General features: G+C 40.3%; 1 protein-coding gene across 5 annotated transcripts in view; it reads right to left on the minus strand.

Annotated features, from left to right (window-relative positions):
* LOC148854124 (putative AMP deaminase) overlaps positions 1-22,003 on the minus strand; it is a 46,833-nt gene that overhangs the window by 13,795 nt on the left and 11,035 nt on the right. For all 5 annotated transcript variants that reach the window (XR_016112794.1, XR_016112793.1, XM_088983857.1 and 2 more), the window contains exon 12: positions 8,706-8,846. Coding sequence is in view for 3 of the 5 variants with exons in the window: in XM_088983857.1 (XP_088839983.1) it covers positions 8,706-8,846 (141 nt within the window). In the remaining 2 variants the exon portion in view is untranslated. The remainder of the gene's footprint in view (positions 1-8,705; positions 8,847-22,003) is intronic.

A 22,003-nucleotide genomic window follows, 5' to 3' on the forward strand; every position in this document is an offset into this window, starting at 1 on the left:
GGGCATCTGCATAAAGTTGAACCAGTGATCTTTCCTTAAAAAAATCCCATGGTTCCTTTCCTTCCAAATGCTCCATTAAAAAAGAATATGGCACTGTATTTCAACAGCAAACCTGGAACCCACCAAAACTGGAAAACATGACAACTGAAAAAAAAATGTGTGAATTGAGGAGTAAGAGCCTAATGCCCAAGAGAGTTGAAAAGTAGGGCTGCAACTTGGGCAGGCTCAGGTTGAGAATTTGCTAAAATTTGAATGGGCCCGTGCCCCAATGCTGTGTAAATTCCTCAAGTAGTGCACCCAACTTGCACCCTTATTGAAAAAAAAAAAAAAAGCTCAAAAAAGTCCTAAAGCAGCAACCGAGGGGAAGGGGCAAAAGAGAAATAAGTGGCGAACCACCAACGAAGTCCACAACGGCTTGGCACATTTAAAATCTATTTGGAGTAGTTAATTGTGAGGACCTGGTTAACGAAAACAGGTTATATGAAAGCAATAGTTTTAGGAGGACCCATCTACCTAAATGCAACAAGCTTCTATAGTCTTAATTAAACTTCTAGAAAGGGCCACATAAAAGGGTCAATTTTTGACAAGTTGGTATTGTATCAGATAACCAAAAAGTAGGATCAATCTTCCATAAATATGATATCTACATGGCCAATGAGTAAGTAGAATTTGCTGATAACAGTTTCAGATGAATGCCTTGTGAAGAAAAGTAGAAGAAGCTGAAAGGTTTCAGCAGTAGAGAAGAAGAAGAGAGGAGAAGAAAAGAGAGTGGGATGTTGCCAGAATTGAATGGATCTGGCCGCCAGCCCTCTTGATTTATATACTTAAAATAAAAGAATGGAAGATTACATGAATACCCTTAGTAGGGCAGCTACTTTAAGTAGCTAACAGTCACAACTTAAAATAACATAACTAATGGGCCTAAGGCACAATTACTTCCTAACTTAACAACTTAAAAATAAAAATAAAAGGTTGGGCCCAATAACTTAAAATTGGCCCAATCTCAACACTCCCCCTCAAGTTGGGAGTAAATGCCACACATTCCCAACTTGCGTAGATCATGCCCCAGCTTGTTCCTTGCAACACCTTTTGTAAGAACATCAACAAGCTGCAAATCAGAAGCAATGTATGGGAGACAAACTTCCCCTGAAGTCATCCTTTCTCTTATGAAATGTCTATCCACTTCAATGTGCTTTGTCCTGTCATGCTGAATTGGGTTGTGGACAATGTTAATTGCTGCCTGATTATCATAGTACAGCATCATAGGCTTTTCTGCCTCAACACCAATCTCTCCTAACAAGGAACGGATCCAGAGAAGCTCTGAAACTCCATGTGCCATGGCTCTTTATTCAGCTTCTATACTTGACCTTGCCACAATTGTTTGTTTCTTACTTTTCCACGAGACAAGATTACCCCCAACAAGAGTGCAAACTCCTGATGTTGATCTCCTGTCATCAAGGCATCCTGCCCAATCAGCATCGGTATAAGCCTCCAGCTTCAACTGTCCATGGTCAGCAAAAAGAAGAATCATGTATTGACTCACCACACTCACTGCATGGGAGACATTTGGTCTTGTCATACATAAAAATAGTTGCCGCCCCACAAGTCTCTGATATCCCCCAATGTCCTTTACCAACTCACCTTCTGATGCATTAATTCTGTGATTCTGATCAAATTGTTAACCTCAATGCCCAAGAATTACCTCAGCTCCCCAAGATCCTTAATTTCAAATTCTGTGCAGATTCTTCTTCAAATTGTTAACCTCACTCAGGTCATTTCCTGTAACTACAATATCATCCACATAAACAATCAGAACCGAAACCAAGGACCCCCTCCACTTCACAAACAAAGTATGGTCTGATTGAGTCTGAGCGTAGCCAAAAGCAATCAAGGCCTTCCTGAACCTATCAAACCATGCTCTAGGAGACTGCTTTAAACCATAAAGTGACTTCTTCAATCTGCATACCTTCCCCTTTTTAGCATCACTGTAGAAACCAGCAGGAAGATCCATATACACTTCTTGCAAATCCCCATTCAGAAAAGCATTTTTTACATCAAGTTGGAAAAGGGGCCAAGAGTATGTAGCAGCAAGAGAGAGAAAGATCCGAACAGAAGTCATCTTTGCAACTGGTGCAAAGGTTTCTAAGTAATCAATGCCATAGGTTTGAGTGTACCCTTTTGCAACCAGTCTGGTCTTATACCTTTCTATACTTCCATCTACCTTTTGCATCCAACAGTCGCCTTGCCCACTAGTAAATCAACAATCTCCCATGTCTGATTCTTAATTAAGGCTTCCATCTCTTCCTGCACAGTTGTTTTCCACTCGGGTTTGGAGAGAGCCTCACTGACACCGTTGGGTATAGACACGGAGTCAAGGAAGAAAGGAAAGCATGATAAGAAGGAGAAAGTCCACTATAGGATAGGTATTGTGAGATATAATGAATAGTACACTTTCTCTTCCCTTTTCCGAGTGCAATAGGAAGGTCCAAGTCATCTGTAATGGGATTAGTAGAATCAATAGGAACTGAAACATTAGAGGGATCAAAAGGAATACCTGAGTCCATGTCATCCAAATCTGGAGTCTCCAAGGAACCGGTAGGAAGTGATGTGGGTTCTACTACAGTGGAATCAACCTCCCTATGAAGTCGTAGGTGCTGTCGTGAGTAACACTGAGAAGCAAGACACAAGGGAGGTGGTAAGATAGGTGAGAAAGGACGATCAAACACAAAGACTAGAGTGGACACAAGGACTGGAACTGGAAGAGGAATAGACTGCTCACTCATTTCCCCAAAACACTCCCCCTGAGAAGAACCCTTCAAGAAAAAGGATGTGGACTTAAAAAATGTGACATCCATAGTAACATACTGACTCCCAAAGACTGGGTCATAGCAGCAGTACCCTTTCTGGTTTTCTGCATACCCAAGAAAAACACACTTCTTTGCCTTTGGATCAAGCTTCAAGCAGTGAGGACCAAGAACATGTGCAAAGCAAACACAACCAAAAACCTTGAGAGAGATGTGGAACATCTCCCCCTCAGGAAAAATGAGGTTGAATGGGGTGTTGAACCCAAGTACACGAGAGGGCACCTTATTAATCAGGAAAACTGCTGTGAGAACTGCATCACCCCAAAACCGAACTAAAACAGTGGACTGTAAGAACAACAATCTCGACAATGTGTTTGTTCTTCCTCTCTGCAACACCATTCTGCTGTGGACTATAAGAACAACTGCTCTGATGGATAACTCCGTACTCTAACAGTTACGAAGCAAGGTTCTTCTCAAAATATTCCTTGGCATTGTCTGACCTGAACACCTTCACTCATACCCCAAACTATGTTAGCACCATCTGATGAAACTATCGAACCAAGGACGGTACCTCATCATGGAATCTCATTAAGTAAATCCAAGAATATCGAGAAAAATCATCCACAAACAAAAGAAAATATCAGTAACCACCCATAGAAGGAACATGGTATGATCCCCACACATCAATATGAATAACATCAAAAGCAAATGGACACCTTTTATTACAAGCTATAAATGAATGTCTACAATGTTTTCCAAGCTGACAGCTTTCACACTCTAAGGTAGACAAATTAACTGACTCAAATAACTTTGGAAACAAGAAACGCAAAGAAGAAAAAGACAAATGTCCCACTGAGTCACAGACTCTGACTCAAAATCCCTGCTAACATGATGTCTCTAATGATGAGGAAGCGCATCCAAGAGGTAGATTCCATTCACCTCACGACCACTCCCAATCATTCTCTTTGAAACCAGATCCTGCAAAACACAATGGCCAAGAGAAAAAATCACTGAGCAATTCAAGTTCTTAGTCAAACTACCAATAGATAACAAGTTAGTACTCAATCTGGGAACAAGGACAGAGGGTAGGAAAATGGAATCAGTAATCTTGACAGACCCCTTCCCAGCAATGGGAACATGAGATCCATCGGCTATGGAAACTGTCTCTACCAGGACAGAGTTGGTAAGAAGAAAAAATAGTGGAACTATGGGTCATGTGTTCTGAGGCTCCAGAATCAATAATCCAAGGAGGTCCCTCCTTACCTGTAGTAGAAACATGGTTTGCAGTGGCATGTGAACTACTTGTATGAGCAAAGGAAGTAGAATGTCCACCAGAACCACTTGTACCTAGCTGTATCTCGCTGATTTAGTAACTGCCCATACCTCTCAAGTTCGGCCCTCACTACAGCAGCTGCAACAAACTCCAAAGTAGCTATAGTAGGGGGCAAGGTAAGTCACCTATGACTGCCATGTTAGCATTTCCCTTCTTGTTTTTGAGTCTATTCAGCACAAGGTGAAGATGAAGCTTCCAGCAATAATCTCTCATGTGTTTAGGCTTCTTATAGTGGTCACAAATCAGATCCTTCTTATCTTCCTTCCTGGTTTCATTGCCACCATGGCCTCCATTCTGTTTAGGTTTCACAGTATTGACCATGGTTGACTATTCAAGACCTGAATTCCTCATCATTACATTCCTCCTACTCTCTTCCCCTGATACAAAGGCATATGCCTGAGAGAGAGTAACACTATCCCTACAAAGGATATTTTGCCTTGCAATGTCATACTCGGGATTGAGACCAGCAAGAAATTCAAAAACCCTATTCTTCTCTAAGAGTTTCTGGTAGGCAGCAACATCCTTAGTGGTTTCCCAAACCACTATCTCCAGATAGTCAATCTCCTGCCACAAGGTTTTAAGGGTTGAAAAATAAACAACAACAGATTTATCTCCCTGTCTAGTAGAAATAACTTTGTTGCTCAACTGATAGGCCCTAGCAACATTTTCATTCTATAAGTAGGTTTCTGCAACTCCATCCCAAATTCCCTGAGTTGTATTTGCCCACAAAAAAAAAAATTACTTATATGGAGCAGCATAGAATTGCACAACCAAGTCATTACTATATAATTTTCCTATACCCACCAAGAACTGTTAATCTCGAGTTTCACTTCCTCACCAGTGATATACCCCAACTTCTCACGAGCACCAATGGCCATCTTTGCAGATTGTGACCATTCTAAAATATTTGTACCATCCAACTTAATTGTAGTGATGGTTCCAGCCCCGAAAAGGGCTCCGACACCTTCCACTGGCCCCATTTCACTCCCCGGTTTGTTCTCAACACTGTGACCCTCCATAATCCCCAAAAAAGAGGTAAAAGATCACTTTAAGATGAAAGAATATGAAATAAAACCCTTCAAGCACCATAAACATCCTTCTGGTACCTTAGATGACCCTTCCACAAAAGATTCCTTTCTGCAAGATGGGAGAAGAGAGAGAAGAAGCAGTCGTTCCCTCCAGAGGCCTCCAAAACAGATGGGACTTGGACCGCCCCCTTCAGAAAACTCCAAGGAACACTAAAAAATTAGGGCACCACTTCCTAGGTCAAAAATGAAGAGTCATAGAAAAATATGACTCTCCCCCTTTCTCCAGTTCTTCCTAAATTTGATGGGAAACCCTAGACCAGCTACAAGGCAAAACAGATCCACCAAAAAAATCCAAAAACTGGGCTTACTTGAGGTCTTCGATCAGCCTCTCATATCACCATGTAGTCGGCCAATCTAGGGCTGCATGATAAAGCAGCTCAAGAAACCTTCGACCTGCTCTAATACCAAGTAGAACTTGCTAATAACAGTTTCGGATAAATGCCTTGTGAAGAAAAGTAGAAGCTAAAAGGTTTCAGCAGTAGAGAAGAAGAAGAGAGAAGAAGAAAAGAAAGTGGGATGTTGCCAGAATTAAATGGATCTGGCCGCCAGCCCCTCTTGATTTATATACTTAAAATAAAAGAATGGAAGATTACATGAATACCCTTAGTAGGGCGGCTACTTTAAGTAGCTGAACAGTCACAACTTAAAATTACATAAACTAATGGGCCTAAGGCCCAATTACTTCGTAACTTAACAACTTAAAAATAAAAATAAAAGGCTGGGCCCAATCTCAACAGAGTATAAACCAAGAAGAGCATGCTCAGTTACTTGGTGCCCTCTTTTTAGACAAAATCTTAATGATTGGGAATTGGACCCATTGTTGGAGTTGTTGCAGCTGTTACGAAGGCAATCTATTTCAGCGAATGTGGAGGATAAGTGGAGGTGGAAATGGAGTGGAGATGGTTATTTTTCAGTCAAGTCCATGGTTTCTAAACTGAGTAAAGGCAACATTATTGGCTTCCTAGTAAGCAGGTGTGGAATCCAATTAGCCCTTCCAAATCCAACTTTCTTGTCTGGGTGCTGGCTTTAAATAAATGTCTGTCTAGAGTCAACTTGGTTAGGCGTGGAGTTCAGATTTCAGATTTCAACTGTGGCTTGTGAGGGCTCCTTCCTGAGACTGTGGACCATCTCACTATTCACAGTTCTGTCTCTGCTAAAATTTGGGAGCACTTCCTAAAGGCAGCTGGTGTAAATTGGGTCATGCCTGGTTCTGTCAAGGATTTATTGTGCTGTTGCAAGCTGCCTGGTCTGAGGAAGAAGGGGAAACTGGTCTGACAAACAATTCCTGCAGTTATTTTAGTATCTTTAGGGTCAGAGAGAAACAATCAAATTTTCTGTAACAAAGTAAGAGACCCTGAAGACCTAATAAAGCTTGCAGTGAATAAAATTGCTTCTTCGCTATCTGCAAACCCAGAGTTTAAGGACCAGAATGTTTTTCAGCTGCTTTGCTCTCAATCTGTATGGGATTTGTAAGCTGGCTTTCTCCGTGGTGAGGTCCACTGGGAAGCTGTTGTAATATTTCCGTCTGTTACCAATAAAATTTCTTACCTTACATTTCAAAAAAAAAAAAAAAACCTATACACCAAATAAGAAATCATATAAACTATGCTCTCATTGCCTCCAAAAGTGAACAAAATCAGACCCTTGGAGTTTCCTAGAATGAAATGACAAAACAACCAGCTACCTTTCTATTTTTTTGCGGATGGCCAACCCCAGGTTCAAGGTTTTACTTTATACATGTTGAGTTCCTTAAATGGATCTTACCGAGAAATTTCCTTTCAGCTCCTGTTTGAAAATAATTTCATCTCTCTGAAGAGGAAAAAGTGAAATCTTCGAACTCTCAAAGGAGAAAAAAAAACCATACATTATTATAAAACTCATGGATAGGTCTTCCACTCAAGCAAAGACCTTTGGTAAAGTTTTGGATAATGCTTACTAAATTTTCAGAGCCCCCAACAATTAGCATCCCAAAAGAGAATCTTAAAACCATCCCCAATATTCAGTCCTGACAAATATAAAAAATGATTTAAGCTTTTCATGATTACTAAAAGTTCACCAATAGGGTGAACTCATGGTCCTAGAAAACAAGGCAAAAGGAGTCCCCCCCCCAACCCAACGCTGATGGCAACAGGATTTGATCCCAAGTCTCCATGACAAGCCAGAGAACTTATCTCCTCTACTATTTGAAAGAAAAACTACTTGAATTTTCTACACATCAACTTACCCATTTAAAGCTTGTCTAAATGAATAGTGATAACCAATGAAGGGATAGGAGCAAAATCACTGTTTCTAGTGATTTGTGCCATGATAACATGTTGGATAGAAAGAGAAAAATAGCAAGACTTACGATATAGTTTAGAAGCTGCACCTTGCACCTCTTTGCAGGGAGTTTGTTATATGTAACCTGTGTTGTTTTAATTAATAAAATTGCCATTACCTATCAAAAAAAAGAAAAGTAACAAGACTTGGGAATGGATAAATGTGTGAACTAAATAGATTATAATTACAGTTTGCTTTTATTGTAGAGATGTAGAACAATAATGTGGTCCCCACTGCTGCATGTCTGTTTATGTTGTTTATGTTGCTGTTAGTATGTTAGCTGGATTGGTTGGTAGTTATTTTCTGTTATCTTTTAGCTTATGTAAGCAGTAGAGATAATTCTGGTTTTTTACCCTGTTTTAAATCATTAATATAAATAGTTGAGTGGGGCGACAACCTCAGTCATGACCCACTCTTCTTTGAATTTTTCTCCTCTTCGTGCTCTCTTTTCTCCTTCTCTTCTTCTCTGCATTCTTCCTTGTTTATTTCACATCTAAACTAGGACTGACTGCAGTCTTACTAAACAAGTTTTATATTATCATCTAGAAAAAGAAAGGTCAAAAACAATGGTAGTAGCTAGAACTAAACTATATGATTATGGTGAAAGGATATCTATTTTCACTTAAACAAGCTATTATTTTGTGAGGTGGGATCCTATTATTCATAAACAAAGCACATCCCTAATTATTAGTCCAAAACACTCTTCTTAAAGAAAAAAAGCACCCCTCTACTGGATTTTCCCAATTACAGGATGCATTCTGTTAAGAAAAAAATGAGGTGTGCCAAAATCAACTAATTCTGTGTGTCAATGGGCCTTTTTATTTATCTGCAAGGAGAATGAATAGGACTATAGGAGTTCTAAATTTCTAATAACTCTAAATCCCAAATTTTAGGAGTAAAATTTCTAAGAATTACCAATCCCAAAATTTTGGGAGCATAGTTTGGTGCAGTTCTGCTCAAGTTAAATGATCAAAAACCTCCATGGATACAGTTGTTTACAAATGTTCATGTGGATATGCAGCCAAATGTAAAGCAGAAAACCTCCTGAAACAATGATAATTGAAGAAACATCTAAACACCATTTGGAAGAAAAGAATAGCTACTCTAGTATTTGAGACTCTTGTGGAAAAAGGAAAAAAGAACTCGAACAGATAAAAAAACCTGCATTAGAAAAACATGGAGCTGGGGATGAGAATTTGGATCAACTGTGACTTCAAAGAGTGGAATGAACACATTATCCAAGATATTCTGAAATGATGTAACAATCCCCATTTGCCGGTACACATTGTATAACCGTGGTAGCTGAAAAAAAGTGGTAAAGGTGAAAAAAGAAAACATATAAAACACATGTTAGTTTACAATAATCAAGTTTATTCAAAATTCCAAAGCTTGACAAAAAAGAAAATCATAAGAACAAACTTGTTGGTAAAGATACTGTTTGTGGTATATACATGCTCCTAATAATGATTCTATAATTTAAAGACTTCAAGGTGAAAAAAATGTACAAAACAATAAAAATCCTAAGTAAAAGTTTCCTAATTAATACCATGGTAGGCATAATAACAATCATAACTGAGGTGACAACAGCACAAGTAACCTTAATACCTTATAGGGGTAGTTTTGTCATTTTATTTACCATTACAAAATATAATGAAAGGGCCAATTGCCAGAGTATTTTTTTTGTACACTAATAACTCTATCTTCTCTCTCTTGTCCTTCTCTTTCTCTTCCTCTTCATTTCACTTAAGTATTACCATTTTCTTTCTTACCATTCTCCTTCCTTCTCTTTCTTATCTCTTCTATTTCAATGTCATATCAGAGCAACAGGCTCTTGCTTTTGGTTCTTGTTGATCACTGCACAGATAGAGGCCTATTGACATGATGACATCACCCAAGCCAAAGATGATGTCTGTACGACAGTTACATGCAACTGGAAAACTGATTTGGGCTTTTTATAAATCTCAATTTTAAGGTTCCTTTTGTGACAAATAAAAGCCTATTTGGGTTGATTTCAATTTCATCTTAAAATTTTTCCGTGAAAACCAGAAAAATTCATTTTTCAAGTCTTCAAGTTCAAGATTCATTAGTGTTTTGTTTGGACTTTGGATTTAGGGTCAGTATTGTTTGACCATATGAAGTATTAGAATTCAACAGGCATCCTCTTGGAAGATTTCATGAAGGTTTGAGAGTTCTGTGAAAGAAAGCCTCTTCCATATTTACTGCATGGTTCTATATAGGGGTGGCAATTTACCACCCAACCCACTGAACCCACTCCTGCCCATTTATTTGGTGGGTTGGAAATGGGTTGATCACCCATTGGGTCAATTTAAATGGGTTGGGTTGGGGGTAACCATTGGGTTTTTTTTTTTTATCAGCAAAAGAGAAATTTAATTGAAATTAGGGTTAAAATAAGGTTTTACAGCTTTGTGTATAGGATTAAAGCTCCCACACTATTACAAATTTCTGTCCCACTTTACATTGCAGCCCAAAACAATTGTTGCCTCAAAGCCCCTTGTTTAGCAAGATAATCAGCTAGCCCATTTGCGCTCCTTCTAAACCATTTGAATTCAGCCTCTACCTCCCTTGCAACCTTGTCCACTTCCCTTATCACTTGTTTGAAGGTCCACGGAATACTTCTATTGTTTTTAGCCCAAGAAAGTATCACCTTGGAATCCCCTTCAACCTCAATGTGCCTTGTTCCCAGTTGCTTAGCTATCTTCAGCCCTTGTAGCAATGCCATTAACTCAGCTTTTATAGAGCTGCCCATGCCAATCGGTCCAGAGAACAAAGCTAATATTCTCCTTTCAGAATTTCTGAATACTCCCCCAATACCTAACAGTCCTGGATTTCCAAAAGAGCTTCTGTCAAAATTCAGTTTAAGCATATTACCATCTGGAGGTTTCCATTCCATCCTTACTTTCTCCTTTACTCTTGAGGATTGTGCTACTTCTGTCCAAGATCTTATAATGTCTATGATCGAGAAATCTTGAAAGATATGCATAGATCTTACCCAGTGAGCTACTCTAACTTTAATGGTGTCAATTACCTCCTCCATTGTTCTACTTCTGTCCAAAAATATTCTGTTATTCCTTTCTTCCCAAATCACCCAGCAAATAGCTGCCTTTGTAGCTTTGCATATAACCTTCCCTCTTTTCTTTGGTTGACTCAAAAAATCCTGATTGAAGAATCCTGCCACATCTTGAGGGGAAACCCACCTGCAACCAAAGAGAGTACAAAAAAATTCCCAAATGTGATGCACAAAGGAGAAAGACAATAATAGGTGTGCCAGGGACTCACCACTTTCCATACAAAGAGAGTACATGTGAGGAGAAAGGCATACATAAGGCCTTCTTCTCTGTAGCATATCACAAGTATTTACCTTGCCAAGGAAGATTTCCCAACAGAAAGCTTGAATTTTTAGGGGAATAGGCTTACTCCAGATTTCTTTCACAGAGAAATCCCCAATGGGATGCTAGGTGAAGCAAGAACACTAAAGAACGAAGAACAAGAGAAGAGGCCACCTGAGGAGCTTTTCCATATTCTGGAGTCTTCCAAGGATGGGTCCAAATGAACTTGTCCTATTAGGTCCAGCAATTGAACTAAAGAGTCGCATTCATTTTCCCTGAGGCCCCTTTTGAAACCTAGATTCCAATTAACCCCATTTGGACTAGGATTTCCCAAATTTTTTATTGTTTCCCTTTTGAAATTTGACAAAGTGTAGAGGTCAGGAAAAAGGTCCTTAAGTGGACTATCTCCCACCCAAAGGTCTTCCCATAAACAAACTTTATTACCCTAGCCCACACCAAGTCGAATGGAATTAAGGAATGTCAGGTAAATTTCATAAATTGCTTTCCAAGGAGAAGCTAAAGAAACATGAGGGGCAATTTTTGCATCCCAACCATTTCCATCCAAACCATGAGTACTCTCAATGACTTTGTGCCACAACCTGTCTCTCTCAAAAGGGAATCTCCACAACCATTCTCTTAATAAAACTGAGTTCCTAAGTGAAATATTTCCTATCTCAGACCTCCTTGATCCTTGGGCTTTCTAACTTGGTCCCAATTAATCAAGTGGACCTTCCTCTCCTCTCCTAGGTCCTATAGGAAACCTCTCATGCATTTCTCTAAATTCCTTGCTACTCTACAGGGTATTCTAAAGGTTGAAAGGAAATAAATAGGGAGGTTTGTCAAAGTGGCTCTAATCAAGGTTATCCTTCCACCTAGAGAGATATAATTCATCTTCCACAGAGCTAGCTTCCTAGCAAATCTTTCAATGACTAGCTTCCAAAAACCTTCTGGCCTAGGATTGCCTCCTAAAGGTTACCCCAAGTAGCTCATTGGCCAACTTCTAATCTCGCACCACTAGTAATTTTAGGTTTACCACTCCTTCCTCATTCCCACCCTCACAAAAGAATATTGTGTCATCTGCAAAGTGGAGGTGGGTAACAACCACTTGATTTCTACCTATCCTCCACCCTCTGAACAGTCCTTGGGAATCAGCATTCGCCACCATTCTGCTTAACACCTCAGCAACTATACTGAGGAGAAAAGGGGATAAAGGGTCTCCTTGCCTAATTCCTCTCTCAGCCAGAAAGAAACCCTTCACTACACCATTTAGAAGAATTGAGTAATGGACATAACTTAGGCATCCTCTAATCCAAGATCTCCATTTGGTTCCAAAGCCCAACCTTTAACATTTGAAGAACTTCCCAATTAACCATATCATAGGCTTTCTCTAGGTCCACTTTACACACCAACCCTTTTCCTCTACCCTTTCTTTTTTCTGCAACACACTCATTGGCCACTAAAATTTGATCCACAATCTGCCTTCCTTCCACAACGGCACCTTGGAAAGGTGAGATGATCGATGGTAGCACTTTCGTGATTCTTTCTGAGAGAACCTTTGCAATAATTTTATATACACTCCCAATAAGACTAATTGGCCTATAATCTTTAGGGGTTTTGGCTTCTCTCTTCTTCGGGATTAAAGTGATAAAAGTGGCATTCACCCCCCAAGGCACCTCTCCTTTGAGAAAGAATTCATTGAACACTTCCAAAATATAAGTTTTCATCCAATCCCAACATTCTTGATAGAAGGCCATCGAAAATCCATTCGGCCTGGGAGCTTTTGATCTTTCCATGGAGAAGATTGCATCCTTGATTTCTTCCAAAGTAAAATTCCTTTCTAAAAACAAGGAATGCTCTTCTGAGATCCTATCCCCTTCCATTTTTGGTAGCTCTGTTGTCACCCTGCTTGAACTTGTGAGAATTTCCTTGAAATGGTTTACAAAGATCCTTGTGATCTCCTAGCTTTCTCTTACTTTCTGACCCCCCTCCTCAACACTAAAGATTAAGTTTTTCTTTCTTCTTCCATTTGCAATTGCATGGAAAAACTTAGTGTTACCATCTCCTTCAGCAATCCAATGATACCTTGACTTCTGTCTCCAACATATTTCCTCATTTCTTAATATCTCTTCCAATCCTTGTATGATTTTCCACCGATCCTCTCTCTCTTCTTCTCATAACATTCTGATAGCCTCTTTCTTGTCTAGCTCCTCAATCTTCCTCACTATGTTATCTTTTATTTCCTCTACCCTCCCAAAATGCTCTTTATTCCACTCTTTTATTTTCCCTTTTATCCTCTTCAATTTCCATGCAAAGCTTTCCATTTTCATACCCCCAAAGGCCTGGGTTCCTGCCACCACTCCTTCAATCTGGTTTTAAATGAGTGATCCTCAAACCACATATTTTCAAACTTGAATGGAGTAGGGCCTCCTCTTGGACTTTCCTTCTCAATGGAAATGGGGCAATGGTCTAAAGTAACCCTAGGTAGCTCTTTCACTACTATTGAGCCCTACAATTCTTCCCAATCGGGAGTAATGAGAAACCTATCCAGTTTGGAACAGGTTGGGGGATTGAAATTTTGACCAAGTATAGTCCACCCTTAGCATCGGAGGTTCACTCAATTCAAGAGAATCAGTTAAGTTATTAAGCCTCCTCATGCTGGTAATGATTCCTCGGTTCGGATTGTTTGTTTCTCCCAAAAATCTAATGACATTGAAATCACCTCCCACACACCATGGTGACTCCCAGATTCCCCTAATAGCACATAATTCCTCCCAAAAAGCCTCCCTGTCTCTATAGGAGTTAGGACCATATACATTTGTTACCACCCATTCCCTTCCATCCAATAGTCTTCTAATTTTTAAGGAGACTGAATATCTACCAATCAATTCCTCCACACATTCCATTTCCTCATTTCCCCAAATGGTCAAAATCCCTCCTAAGGCTCCCCATGATAGGGCATACAACCAGCTTAGACCCCTAGCTCCCAAATGCTTCTTATCCACCTATTTGGCTCTAAAATTTTGGTTTCTTGAATCAATATCATATCTGGTCACTCTTTTCTGAAAGTATTCCTGATTATCCTCCTCTTTTTGGCACTTCCTAGGCCTCTTACATTCCAATTAACTATCTTCATTTCAACCTGTTTATGACCCCTTATCGATGGTTGCATAATATTCTCCTCTTTTCCTTTTCAGGCTACCCTCTTCCTTCTTTTCATAAGTTATTCCACACTTAAGCTTCTCTAACTCGCTTCGCTTTCTTCTTCTTTGCTTTCCTTTTTTCCTCAAGTATACCTTGCTTCTTCCATTCTTCCTTCTCACTCTTCTCTTACCTCCTGGCTCTTCTTTCTCCTCCTGATTTAGCCTCTGAGCAGCCACAAGGTGGTTTACTATATTTTCATTATTCTTGTAGAGAAGATGGGTCGAATGGCCCATAGGGTGTTTATTCTTTCTTGTTTTTTATGTTTCTTTTCTGTAATGGGCCTTATTCTAGCCCATCTTGTCAATATTAAGTTCTTTGCAAATTCTTGCCCAACTAAGGGCCTCCTTGTAATTATTCAAATATATCTCAATAAAATAGTGTTAGGGTGCTGAGAGAGTGGATGTTCGAAACTCTCTTCTCAGACCCTCATTGCCAAACTCTCAACCCTCCTCTCTTCAATTTTCTTCATGGTATCAAAGCATACCTGAACTTCAATATCCTAGGGCTGGAAGCTTAACTCATGTTGCCTGATTCTTGGAGGTCATTGGAAGTGCACAAGACTCGAATCTCTTGGAGAAGTGGTTCGGTGGCCAGGAAGAATCAGAGAAAAGAAAAAAGGGGAAGGGGAACAGCTCGGTTCTGGTTTGAAGTTCGAAACTGTAAGTTGTACTCAAATTTCAGGGTTCAGTTTTCTTCTGGTTGTTTTGTATTGCTTTCGAATGTGTTTGGATTGTTGAAGTGTCCAAAAACTCTGGTTGTTTTGTACTACCTTCGGCTGCCACTGAATCTGGTTTAACCCAGAAATTTCTTGGCTGTTTTTCACTCCTTCTTGGACTGTTAAAACTGTCGAAACAACCTTGTAACAAGGCTGTGGATTGTTACTTATACTTGGCTATTTTTGGGGGGCTGTACGAACTGTTCTTGAGGTCTGTTTTTCTTTTTGAAGGTGGGGTTGTCTCTATTGCCCACACTGTGTTTGTAAAAAGGGCTATTTCAGCAATACCAAGTGGTATCTACCTTGAAGTCCAAACTTGAAAAGGTACTTCGGCTGAGTGCCTAGAAGTTTCTGTTTACTTCTTGAAGGTTGAACTCAGTGTGTTGCCTTCTTGTGGTCGGCCGAGCTCAGTGTGTTGCCTTCTTGTGGTCGGCTGAACTCTGTTATTGTTTGTCCTTATTTAGTATACTCGTAGAAGTCATCTGAAATCATATTTGGAGTGTTTACATGATGTACTCCTCAGAGTTTGAAAACAAAAGTGGTGCTGAATATGGACTAGTTCAGAGGACTCCAAGTGATTCCTTATTGACTGTGACCACAGTTAAACTAGATGGAACTAATTATCTGGCATGGTCACAATCAGTAAAGATTCATGTATGTAGTAGAGGAAAGTAGGGATTCATTTCTAAGAGTAAGAAGGCTCCCCCTGAAGATGATCCATCCTATGAGATGTGGATGCAAGAAAATTACACTGTCATTGAGTGGCTTGTGAACTCAATACAGCCACAAATCAGTCAACATTACCTAATGGATGAATTCAGCAAAAGAAATTTGGGATAGTGTTGCAGAAACCTATTCCCAAAAACTCAATGTGGCTCGGGCATATAAATTGAGAAGTGATGTAAAGAATTTAAGGCAAGGGGAGAAACCTCTTGCTGTATATTTCTCAACCCTGAAGTCCCTATGGCAAGAGATTGACCTAATAGAAGCTGTAACTTGGGACACCACCAATGATGCAGAAACCTACAGAAAATTGGTTGAAAGGAACAAGGTATTTGAGTTCTTAACTGGACTAAACCCAGAATATGACATCACAAAACAAAATATTCTTTCCAAGGAGTATGTCTCTTTGTCACAAGCTTATGCATTGGTGAGTAGTGAAGAGAGAAGAAGGGCTATCCAGGTTCAAGGGGCTGATATTAATGATCACTTTGCCAATATGGGGATTAAACCGAAAGGGAATGTTGGAACTTCTGGTGGCACAGGAAAGAAAGAAGTTATATGTGAGTACAGCAAGAAGCCAAAGCACACCAAAGACAAGTGCTGGAAATTACATCCTAATCTTGTTCCCATTCGGTTTCAGAAAAAACATGATAGTAAAAGATCAGGAAGTGCAAGTGTAGTTGCCGAGCCAGATAGTGAAGAGATGTCTGCTTCTGCATAGTTGGCAGCCATGAGAGCAGAATATGAAAAGTTTGGGAAGATGATCAGTCAGTTGAGTGATGTGACCTCTCCTTCCCACCCTTCAGGAAATTCTATTGCTTCAGCATTTGCTCATTCAGGTATAAGGGCTTCTGCCAATCGTGCTACCACTTCAGGGAATCTCAAGATCCCTTGGATTATTGACTTAGGTGCTTCTGACCATATGACCAATCTGTCTACCTTGTTTGTTTCATATGACTTACTTCCTGGACGTGATAAAATCACTTTAGCTGATGATTTAAACTTCAATGTCGTTTTACCCGCTCTTCCAGCTGTCACCTCCGCAAAGGATCTTTGACAGGCCACATGTGCATTAATTGACAGCTCAAATTTAGAGTCACATGCACCCTCCCCCTAGTTCGACCCAGAGGCTCGAAAATCCTGGGCCCGGTTTAAACAATAATGCTTTTATTGCTGACCCACATCAGCCCCAACTTCCTGACCACTTGACTTTTAAACTAAATATTTTTTTAATTCTTTTCTCTTTCAAGGTGGCCGCCCAATAATTCCTTGGGACACAACTCTTCCTCTTCCCAAAAAAGTTCTCCCTCTTCCTTTCCTTCTCCTCCCACTAAATTTTTGTCACGTGTGCTTCCTTCCTCCACATCACCTTCGAACGACTCCTCCACAAAAACGCTTCCACTTCCATCAGTACCCAAATCTTCCTACATAGTTCCTTCAAGAAGATAGTCACCAAGCAGGGCACCTCCTCCAACTTGATCCAACGGATTCTTACTTTGATCGTCGTCATGTCACTGAAGCTGCAGTCCTCCATCAAGCCACCCAACGTGTTGGACTATTTTCTCAACTATTGACTTATTCCAGAAGTTGAATGGCACTCCAACAAGCTTAATGTTGAAATAACCTATTGTAATATCTCGCTCATTACAAGACATACACCATTCTTCGATGACGATAAACCCTTCCTGGGTTTCGATAGAAGAAAGTTCTATCTTCGCCTCCCCTATGTCGAGAATGGCTCTGTTTTCACTAAATGGCACCACAAGAACAGTTTTTTTAATGCTAAAAGTCTTCACTATTTCCTCTGCAATGAGCTGCCAATCATCAATCTTTTTTCTAGCTATCAACACAAATCTGTTCTTCCATTTCCGTTTATCTACTTCCAACTCCAACTTAATTTAACAGAGCAAGCAACTAATCCCTTGCCTACCATATAACTCTCACTCTCCCCCAACTCTGCTTTCTCCGTTAAAGTCTTTTGCTGAACCTTTTCATTTATCTCCGTCAATACCAAGTATTCCTATAGTTTTTCTACAAAACAATTCCAACCTGTCTTCCTATTTCCTTCTGGGATACACACAAACTTCCTATTACCTTCCCCAAAACATTATGTTATCACTGCAAACCACCCCTTTCTGTTATTTCTTAGTTCAGCTATAAAGTTCTTCCTTTCCATATTCAACTGACCTTTCCATCCAACTTCTTTCTTGTTGTAAATAACTCCATCCACAAAACCTTCACCCAAATCACTACATCTCTGCAAAGAAAAATAGTTGTTTTTTCTCTTCCCTGATCTTGGCACACCTGTCCCTTGTTTCTACAAGCTTCAAACAAATACTTTTTGGCTTTGAACTCCAGTTCTCTTCCCCAGGTTGTCGCTGGCTTAAACTCCATAGCTTCAACCAACAACAAAAGGCTACCTCTATTCTTCACAATTGCTCTTCCAAAGAAAATGTGGGTAACCATTAGGTTAACCACTAAAGCATTAATTCTTTAGCCTTTTTTTTTATTTTCTTCATTCAAATGAAATAATTTTTAATTAATGCATTAATTTTCTATTAATTATTGACTAAATTTAGTTTTGTCTCGAATCAACACACTTCACCCAAATCAACATAAATCCAAATCAACTTGACCCGAGTCCAAACCAGCTCAACTTGGGCCATTTGGGTCGGCCAGCCCAAACCAAACTCGACCCCCCAGTGCAAGCCGATCCGAGTCGACCCGAATTTGAAAATGTGACGAGCGGGATGGCTCAGTCCAGAGCCAGCCCGGTCCGACCCAAAATCCGCCCACTTGCTTTGCCTGGTTTGGATCGTCCAGCCCGGCTCATATTTGTACAACCCAACCCGAATCCAAGGCGGTTTGATTTACTTCTTTTGACCCGCTTTGAGCTAGTTGGTTCAGTCCCAAACCGGTGCACAAACATAATATGGGTCGGTCCAAGTCAATCTGCCATTGACTGAACCAATCTGGTCTAGTCCGACTAGACTGATCTAGATCTAAGTGTTTTAACCACTCTTAATGTGATTAGCTCGAAGACAATCCAATTAGATAGTTCAAGTTGTCGAGAGTGTAAAGACCATCCACTAAGCTTCCTCTACCAATCGTCCTCCCAGAAGTTAGATTCTAGAAAACACATGAATCAGGAAAAAAGGTTACACTGCAGTTTAATGAGTTTGATACTACTAATAGACAGAAGATTAATGGGAAGCTAAGGAACATGCAAAACATTCTTCAAGTTAAGTCCATGAGGGAGGAATATTGATCCTTGGCCTGCAATGGAGGAGAATGATCCATCTACAAGTCTTCTACAAGTCTCACTTTATCCCTTCCTAACAAAAGGTTATAAGATTGGAATAGATTTGGCTTACCAGTCATGTGACTAGAGGCCCCCGAGTCAATGATCCAGGGGGAATCAATGGCAATGGATACATGGAAGGCAGAGGCTGTATTACCTGATGTAGACGCAAATGAAGTAGAAGGGTTACCAGTAGTTAAACTGTCCATCTAGCGCAAGGCCCTAACATATGATTCTAAATAATTACAAAGAGTTCATGATATCTTCCTTGGGGTCAAAACCAGTGAAGTGCTCCCGAGTAGTATCAATTGACACCCAAGTAGACTAAGTTTTTTGGGTTGCCACATTTGATGCATTCTGTGTTGTATTAGGCTTCTTCCGACCCTATACCTTACCCTGTTCTTGGTTCTTTACAGCTAGGGATGGCAATTTTCCCCATTTTCCTGGTCCCTGTGGGGATCCGCCTCAATTGGGGCAGGGGTGGGTGTTAGACAGTTTTTTATGCCCTTAGCTTCAATCAAAAATTGATGTACTTTATGAGTTTATTGTAAATGAATGAAAGTGCATATTTGATTCATGTTCCCTTGGTATGTTTCTGTGTAATACCCTTAAACTGGACACTTAATGAGACTCGTGTTAGTTTAGAATGTTCACAACCAGTGGGTCGGTCTAGGGAGACCTATCCTGACAAGGCTGACACTGTGGTGCCACCAAGTTGGTTGGGGTGGCCTGTCTCAGCTGCCAGGGTGAGACCCTAGGCACATACAGTGTAGGATTAATTGAATCTATGAACTGGACCAGATTTTCAGTATTGCCCTGGACCTTGGAGATTGATGGGCAAACTAGAAAGTTACACCCGACCCCTAGACTCGATTATGATACTGCACTAGGTGTCGGATTGGGCTGTCTTTGATGTACCAATCAGTGAGATCCTTAGCGGAGGTCAAAACCTGGGTATGTTGGGACAGTCTGAGAATTCATCTGAGTGGGTGATCATAGTGACAGGATCAGCCCCTTTGTCGGACAAAAGTAATGATCGGGGATGCACTCTCACTGATGGAAACCAAGACTGCCGGCAGCCGATTTCAATCGTTGAGATTTGTTTTGCAAAATATATTTTATATGAGATATGAAAGTATATATATTATGGTTTCGAAATGATTTGCAAAAGGATTTAATTCTCGGGATCCATATAAGCAGAGAGTGCAACACTGTTCCTTGCAGCCGAGGGAGAGGTCATCTCTTGTCGAGTAGTGTGTGATCATTATGGGCTGAGAGGTTAAGTGTAAGACCACTGAGGATAATACCTGATGGGCTAATCTTGCATCTGTCGACAGTCCCTGGGTATTACAAAGTGGCTTGGCTTAGGGACCACTTAGGGTAAGTGTTGGGCCCATAGAGACCACGAGATGGTTTTCACGGGGTGCACTGTCCATAACAGTGTATTCGGCCAAGCCTTGTAACAAAGGCTGGGTTGAACCCATGTGGTTGTTGTGTAGATCAATGTTTGGGTTCCACGCCATACAAGGAAGCCCAACTGGGCAACAGTTTGGAAGGCTAAGTGAATACATAACCTTAAATGGGCCTTAAGCCCATTTCGAACTGGACTGATTTAATTAGTCAATTAAAGGGGCGAATTCTGAGATGGATTAGCTGATAGGATTAGGCCTAGACCCTATCCACTTAGAGAGTCCAAGATCTAAATGAGATTTAGATCTGGAATCCTCCTAATTAGATTAGGAGATGGCTGATCTGATCTGCAAATAAGATAAGAATTATCCCTTATCACTTAAAGGGACTTCTTATCCAAATATGATTTGGATTAGCAACTTCTAATGAGATTAGGAGCTGATCCCTTTAAGATTATAAAAGGAGGAGGGGGCGGCAACCTTTAGACATGCAACCAACACAGTCTTGTCTTCAGAGCTGAGATCACAAGAGAGAATTTTGCACCCTACGAATACTCTCTTGTTGCCTCCTTCCTACAACCGCCACCTACAGCAGTTCGATCTCCAGTTCTTGGGAGAAATCAAGATTCGATCTTGATACCAATCTTTTGGAGAAAAGATTGGTTGGAGTTGTATTCACAAGCCATCCAGTTGATTCTTGCGAAGGGTCAAGTTCTTTTGGAAAACACTGTTGATTCTGCTCCACCCTACATTGCGCCATCTTCAATGGGAGCAGATTTTGGATCCTTCCTTGGGCGTGAACACCTCCATTGGGAGATATTGTTTCTCCGTATCAGGTATAATCCCTTCCTACTCCTTTTGGTTCAGATCTGGTTCAGTTTATGGTTCAAGAATGATCCTTGAAAATATGATTTTCTAAATAGGGAATGTGATTCCCAGTTGAAGGGAGAGAAAAATTTTTGAAATTCGCCCCCTTATTCCGCAATCTTTGGGCGTCCATGTGATGGATATCCTATCCCTTCAATGGGGATGATTTTCACCCTGACAGGGATGGGGAAATTTTCATCCCCATTAGCGGGGATGGGGAGAACACTCCCTGCCCCGCGGGAACCCCGATCCCCGCCCAATGGGATCCCCACTAATATATATGTATATATGTATGCATACGTTATATATGTATATTGTACACATACATCTATATATTAATATTTTTAAAAATATGGTTGAATATGTTTGAATCTTTTCTAATGGTATTGTAAATTTTAATTATTTCATTTTTAATTTTTAAAATAAAATAAAATAAAAAACAAAAAATAATTTGGTTAACATTATAAAATATCACGGGGAATGTGGATCCCCATGGGGACGGGGATGGGGATAACTTTGTCCCCATTAGCAAGGACGGGGATGGGGAGAGGCTCCCCGTCCCCACCCCACCACGTTGCATTCCTATTTATAACCCACTTTGGCCTTCCATGGATCTCCCAGCATGTATCACGTGTATGTCTTGAACGTTAGCAATAGGTATAGAATAACTTGTCCTTATCATCAATTTTCCTGGAGTCATTTTTCTTTCCCATATTATTACCACCCATTGCAACTAATGCTATCTATTGCTCCCCCTCAGTTGTAACCATCACACTCCGCCTACTTTCCTCGAACTGAACAAGGGCATATACTTCTTGGACTGAAGGCAACTCTTTACTTCCTAAGGTCTGAACTCTAAGTGGTTCATATACGGGGTTTAGTCCCAACAAGAAGGC

This window comes from Nelumbo lutea, chromosome 4 (assembly GCF_056320005.1).
Source record: "Nelumbo lutea isolate HS-2025 chromosome 4, American lotus-T2T, whole genome shotgun sequence".
Taxonomy (NCBI): Eukaryota; Viridiplantae; Streptophyta; class Magnoliopsida; order Proteales; family Nelumbonaceae; genus Nelumbo; species Nelumbo lutea.